General features: G+C 42.0%; 1 protein-coding gene across 4 annotated transcripts in view; it reads left to right on the top strand.

Annotated features, from left to right (window-relative positions):
* Window positions 1-223: 223 nt before the first annotated feature.
* The window catches only part of SYCP1 (synaptonemal complex protein 1), a 33,488-nt gene continuing 27,711 nt past the window's right edge, over window positions 224-6,000 (top strand). The window contains exons 1-6 of one of the 4 annotated variants that reach the window (XM_025191943.1): window positions 224-323; window positions 554-570; window positions 3,961-4,125; window positions 4,650-4,717; window positions 4,929-5,002; window positions 5,138-5,196. In XM_025191943.1, coding sequence (XP_025047728.1) covers window positions 3,973-4,125; window positions 4,650-4,717; window positions 4,929-5,002; window positions 5,138-5,196 — 354 coding nt within the window. In that variant the 5' untranslated portion in view covers window positions 224-323; window positions 554-570; window positions 3,961-3,972. Of the gene's footprint in view, window positions 324-553; window positions 601-3,957; window positions 4,126-4,649; window positions 4,718-4,928; window positions 5,003-5,137; window positions 5,197-6,000 lie in introns of all 4 variants that reach the window. The other 3 variants (XM_025191941.1, XM_025191942.1, XM_025191940.1) reach the window with 3 other exon arrangements.

Below are 6,000 nucleotides of genomic sequence, written 5' to 3'. Positions count from 1 at the left end.
TGCCCCCCCCTGTTCCTCTACCCCCGACACGGAGAGCTGTCCCGGCGCTTTCTAGCGGGGGCTCAGCCGGGAGGGCAGTGGGGCGCAGGCTCTGGGGAGCGGGACGCGGGGCGGAGGCGCTCGCCCCTGCCAGCCCGGTGGCGGTGGGGCCATGCCCGGCTGGGCTGGGCTGGGCTGGGCCAGCCTTCACGCCGGCCCTAACACGCTGTTTGCATTTGCGTAGGGTTTTAATAAGTGCACAGAGGATGATTTTGGCTCGCCTTTTGTACTGCCGTGTACTCCAAGCCAAAATGAAGTCACACATCCAGGTCAAACTGAAAAACGTAAGGCATTCCTTTGTACAACCATTCTCTTTAATTTTCCAACGTGATGCCCTTCAAAATGAGCTCTAAAACATACACACGCTTGCACATGTTGTCATCACTAACTTCATTCCTTTTACACTATGTTATGAATGTGTATTTAGAAAATATATACACATACACACACACACACACACACAGATACACGTGTTTTGTTTTGTTTTAAAACATAAATATGTTTTATTTTCCAGATCCCATTTCACAGAAGGTAAAACTTTGGTCTAGGATAGAAGACGAGGTCAGCGTGCAGTCTGTACATCTAGTATCTAATATTTATGTATTTATCCTCACATCATCCCTAAAATTAAGAGTAACATTTTTAAGAGAGGAGAGTTAGAACAGTGCTAGATCCAACAGAGGACTTGGATGCCTAGAAGTCGGGCAATGCCTTAATAAGTTGTCTGCATTTTGGACTGGAGTCCTTATCCCTGCGTTAGGCCCTTTAAGCGCTCTGTACAGTAAATTAGGAAAACTCTATGGCTCAGAAAAGGCTAAAAAAATCTCCAGTATGCTGAATGAGAGCTGCCTTAAGTCAGTACTCATCCACAAAGAGCGGTACTTCTCAACCAGGGTGCTGCAGGACTAGGGGGCCTTTAAGGTCCTGTCAGGTGTGTTGTGCAGGGCCATGCGACGTTAGCACTGTTAGGTGTTTACAAAATAAGATTTCCGATAGGCATCCATAGTGTTGAAAACATTCTGACCTGTTATGGTCTGTCTGAGTTCTTTGCAACAGCGGAATTGCTGTATGATTTTTTTCTGTATTCAAAAAAATCAAGTGAAAATGAACCGCTGACACTTTCTGAGGGGTGCCTTGACTCTAAAAGGCCTGAGAACCACTGGCATAGAGCTAACCCAAGAGTGGCCAACGTGTGGTACGTGCGAGACAAGGGGCCCTGGCAATCTCTGTCGGCAGCTTGCACAAAACCAGAGGGGGCATGCAGCACCGTGGCAGCTAGGGCAGGAAACAGAAAACAGAGCAGCAGATCAGGCTGGGGAGGAGGATCGGAGTGGCAGTCATGGACTGTGAGGCTTAATTGGTGGCACACCTGCCAGAGGTTGGCCTCCACTGGGCTAGCCAGTAAAACACACTGAAGAAAGGGATGCTCTCTGTGACTCTTCCCAGGCGGGTGCCGTAACCACCAGACTATAGATTGTCCTGCTTTGGTTGGGAGCACTTTCCACTGTTCAAAGACAGAAAAATATTCAAGATTCATTGGGCCAGAGAGAGAATGGATGCAGAAGAGAGAGCATGATCCTGTAGCCTAGAAGATATTTGTCTGGGCAGGGGCATGCTGAGTTCCAGTCTCTCTTCCTAGAAGCTTTTCTGTATTTTACCTGATGATTCTTTAACATCTGCAGTTTAAGATAAGGTGATGGTCACCACTGCATGTTGTGTGGGCTTAGTAGGGTCAGTGTGCATTAGGAGTGCTTTGAGAATGCCTCCTGCATCGAGCTCCTCAGGGGCTATAAGCACAGCAATGCCTAGTTTCTGGGTCATCCTCACCATTAAAGTTTAGCTTTCAGCTTTATCAAGACTGGAGCACTTTGGGTGTACCTCTAATCACTTGGGGAACCTGCAAGGAAGTAAAGCGTGTCTAGAGTTTACATGCCGCCAGGGATTAGGCACTGGCTGAATCGGGGTTTTCAGGATCACCGTTTTGGGTTTTGGCATAAAGGGCACATATTTCACCTAAATCCTAGTTCAGATACCTTTTAAGGGTCTGGCTGAGAAAGACTAAGTGACTTGCTGAAAATCACACGGAAGGTTTGTTGTGGAACTGGGAGAAAGCCTGTATTAAGTAGGAGATCAAACACTATCAGTCCTGATTGTCCTGGCAGTGAGCTTCAGCCCACAAAAGTTTGTGCCATATATATATATGGAATGTGCATATGTGCATGTGCGCGTGTCCACACTTTGGTTAGTTTATAACGTGCAAATCCATCCTATCTTCTACTTGACTTTAAACTAACATAACTAACTACATCTCAAACTGGAATGTCTCAGGAGTCACATAAGCTAAAAAAATCACAAGAGTCAATGCAAACCTAGCTGAATTGTGATAAACACTCCAGCCCAAGAGAAAAAAGCTACAGCATGTAGTTGCATGTTCTGTATTATTCATGACTGCAGGAAGAAAGGTAAGCAGTTCAAGCAGTTTCAAAAAAAAAAAAGTAATACTGAACAGTATTTTCTGGGAAGAACTGCAAGAGTTAAGTTAAAGAATTACTTGTGGCTCAAGAGCCATGGTATGGGTATCAGTGAACTAGATGATCCTGGTGGCCCATGCTGGCTTAAAAACTGTGTGTTCATGAAATTATTAGCATGAACTGCTGAAATATTCTGGGTTATAGTAGTTTTAGCCCATTTTTTCCTGTTCTTATGTTGCTGTTATTGTGCTCTACCATGACGCTCAGCAATGCTATCTATTTACAGCAACAGACAAGGTGTTCCCAGATCTGGTATGTGGATATACACAGCCAGATCACACAAACTTCTTGCAGGTCTCACGATTTTGGACTGAATTTCTTAAGTCTTAGCAGTTAATAAAGTGCACCTATGCTGTATTCATTTCCTGCAGCCAGAGAAAATGAAAACATGTGACTTAATTGTTTGCTTTTTTATTAATTGTGCAAAAATGTCACCTGGTGTCCTTTCCCTCTATTCTATGACCTGCTTAATACCACTGCTTTACTATTTCCTGTATAGCACTCTACAAGTCTTTTTAGAACACTTGCCTGATTGACATCAGGAAAAGCCACATCTGCTATGGAAAAACATTGTAGGAATTCTTGACTATGTTTTTTCAGAGCCTTACTGACTTCACTCTGTAACACCTAAGTATGGATGAATGACCACAGCATATGTAATTCTGAGAACAGGCATCTTTATGGAAAACCTAATAGGTGAAATCCTGGCGCCATTGAATTTAGAACCAAAACTCCTATTAAACTCAATGGGGCTGGGATTTCACCTGGTGTAATCATACATGACATGCGAGAACAGTGCCGTAGCAAGGTGTGGGGGAGGGTGAGCCAGGCAGCTGCCCTGGGTGCCAAAGCAAAGAGGTGGCAACAGGTTCTGCCCAGCCAGGGTGGGGTGTGGGACAGAGCCGCAAGCAGCAAAGTTGGCGGGGGGCGCGGGGACGGGAAAAGAGTGGCTCCTGCTGCTATGTGCACTCTCGGGCAAGCATGGGGAGGTGTGCGCCCCCTGAATCTGTGCACGGGGCAAGGGCAGGCTGCCACTGCGGACTTTGCCCCGGACGCCAAACTCCATTGCTACGGCACTGCGCAATAATTTAATTCAGCTATGTTAGAGAATCTGAGACTGGAAGGGTATTTTCCATTATTGTAGCAAAGTGATGCCAGTTTTCATTGTTTATTCCATGATAAAGGTTAGTGTACACAGTGCTTTCAGTGAATGCTGTGGATCTTTGAAAACTTGTGTCAGTGGTGTTGTAAAACATATCCATTTAGAATTTGGCCTGTAAACATAATGGAAACTTCCCCTGAAATTAATATTGTAAGAGAGAAATATGTGTTTAAAACATTTATAATTAAATTGATTTTGAGATTAAGCTTGTGGAACTTGTTTCAGTAGAATATAGAGACTATGAATGAGCTTTACTCTAAACTCTACAAAGAGGCTGAAAAGATCAAATGTTGGAAAGTGACTGTAGAATCGGAACTGAAGCAGAAGGGGAGAAAACTGCAAGAGAATAGAAAGACTATAGAAGCACAACGTAAAGCCATTCAGGAGTTACAGGCAAGTGTTTCTACAGTATATGTTAGAATATATTTTTAAGTATTAGTAATTTCCAAATGTATGCAAAATTTTGTTTCAAAGTAATTTAGGATTAAAGAATATTTGTGTTGCATAAAAACCACACGACTCAGTCGAATGTACCCAATATTTTCACATTAAAAGCAAATCCCACTTTTTTTTTTAACAACTATTTTCCTCTCATAAACAATGAAACTTTGTCTTGAAAAACTAAGAGTTAACCTAGACAAAGGAACGCAATAGTTAACTCACGTAAATGAAGCTTCTTAATAATTTCTAAAACTAGTACAGCAAAACTTGATGTGTTTATTGTCCTTACAATGACTATCACAAACACTGTTCAACGTTTAATACTACAGCAACAAAGTAAAGTGTGCGAGAGAGAGAGAGAGAGAGAGAGAGAGAGAAAGGTAAAACTGATAGTGCAGGGAAGGTATATTTTCAGTGAATTTTGAAGATATCAAGTATATTTTTGAATGACTGTACCCTTTTATTTATAAAATCAGTTTGAAAATGAAAAACTAAGTTTGAAACTGGAAGATGAGATATGTGAAAATAAGGATCTTCTGAAAGAGTAAGTAGTGCAAATAAAGTTGCATTGAGATGTTCATATTGGAAATGCTTCTCTTTATTTATAGGTTTAAAAAATTGTTAACAGTACATTTAAGAAAGACTTTATATATTATAAACATTCCAAGGCAGACATCTTGTCATTTTTGTATACCTACTAAGTACTGTGCATCCTGTAACATTATATAGATAATGCAGTTTGATTAATTTTTCAGAAACAGCGCTACAAGGCATTTGTGCAATCTACTCAAGGAAACCTGTGCTCGATACACGGAGAAGTCTAACAAATGTAAATAGTATTTCGACATTGTTTTAGTGTGAAACAACTTACATGTACTATTGAATATACCAGTTTATTGCATCTCTGTAATTTTTTGCACGTTTTAAAAGTAAAATGTTATGTAGTACATTTTTATATTGACAGATGAGCATGAAAGAGACGAAACCAGACAACTCTGTATGGAACTTAATAATAATATTGAGGTAAATCATAATAACAGGATTCTAAAACTCTTCTTTGGATATCTGCGTTGAGCTGATGTGAATGTGCTGAAATTTTCTGAAGTACAAAATACATTCCCTGTCATAGATACATGGGCAATTACCACTGCGCCAAGAGTTTAGGGGCTGTTGTTCACAAAGAGACTTAGATGGTGCAACACTGAGCTCACTATGCAATGTATATGAAGAGTTATGGGCCTCAGAACAGGATTCACAGCAGACAGCTGAACATGCTGAACATGAACCAGAACAGGATTCACAGCAGACAGCTGAACAGGATGAACATGACCCTGCCAAAGGTAGCCAGTACAAAGTAATGAAGAGAGGAGTGTGCGTTAAGCCCTGCTCCTCTCCAGGGTTTAGGTACCTGACATGAGGGTGCAGGGAAGTACTGATGTCCACTTGGGACTTCCCACTATATGCTCCTGGAGTTAAACACCTCCACCCTTTCTATAGAAAAGTAAAAAGGATCAACTCCTTTTTAAAACACAAGAGGTGGTGGTGGTGCCACCACCTTTTTAGGAAACAGTCTAGTGGTAAGAGTACACACGTGAACGTGGGAGACTCAGGTTCTGTTTCCTCCTCTGTTTAAGCGGGGTTTAAATGTTTCCCACCGAACCTGGAAGGGCCCCAAATGATAGACTCTGATGAGGTATTCTGAAGTGAGGGGCGGTCTTAAGCACTCTTATTTAGTTGTTTGGTTTGCAGAAAATATTAAAATAAGATTCATTGAGGCAGAGAGAGGAACCATGCCTCTGTAGTCTCATGGTTAGAACAGTCACCTGG

Source organism: Alligator sinensis, unplaced genomic scaffold (genome assembly GCF_000455745.1).
Source record: "Alligator sinensis unplaced genomic scaffold, ASM45574v1 scaffold1450_1, whole genome shotgun sequence".
In the NCBI taxonomy this organism is placed as follows: Eukaryota; Metazoa; Chordata; order Crocodylia; family Alligatoridae; genus Alligator; species Alligator sinensis.
This window is presented reverse-complemented; position numbering and strand designations above follow the sequence as displayed.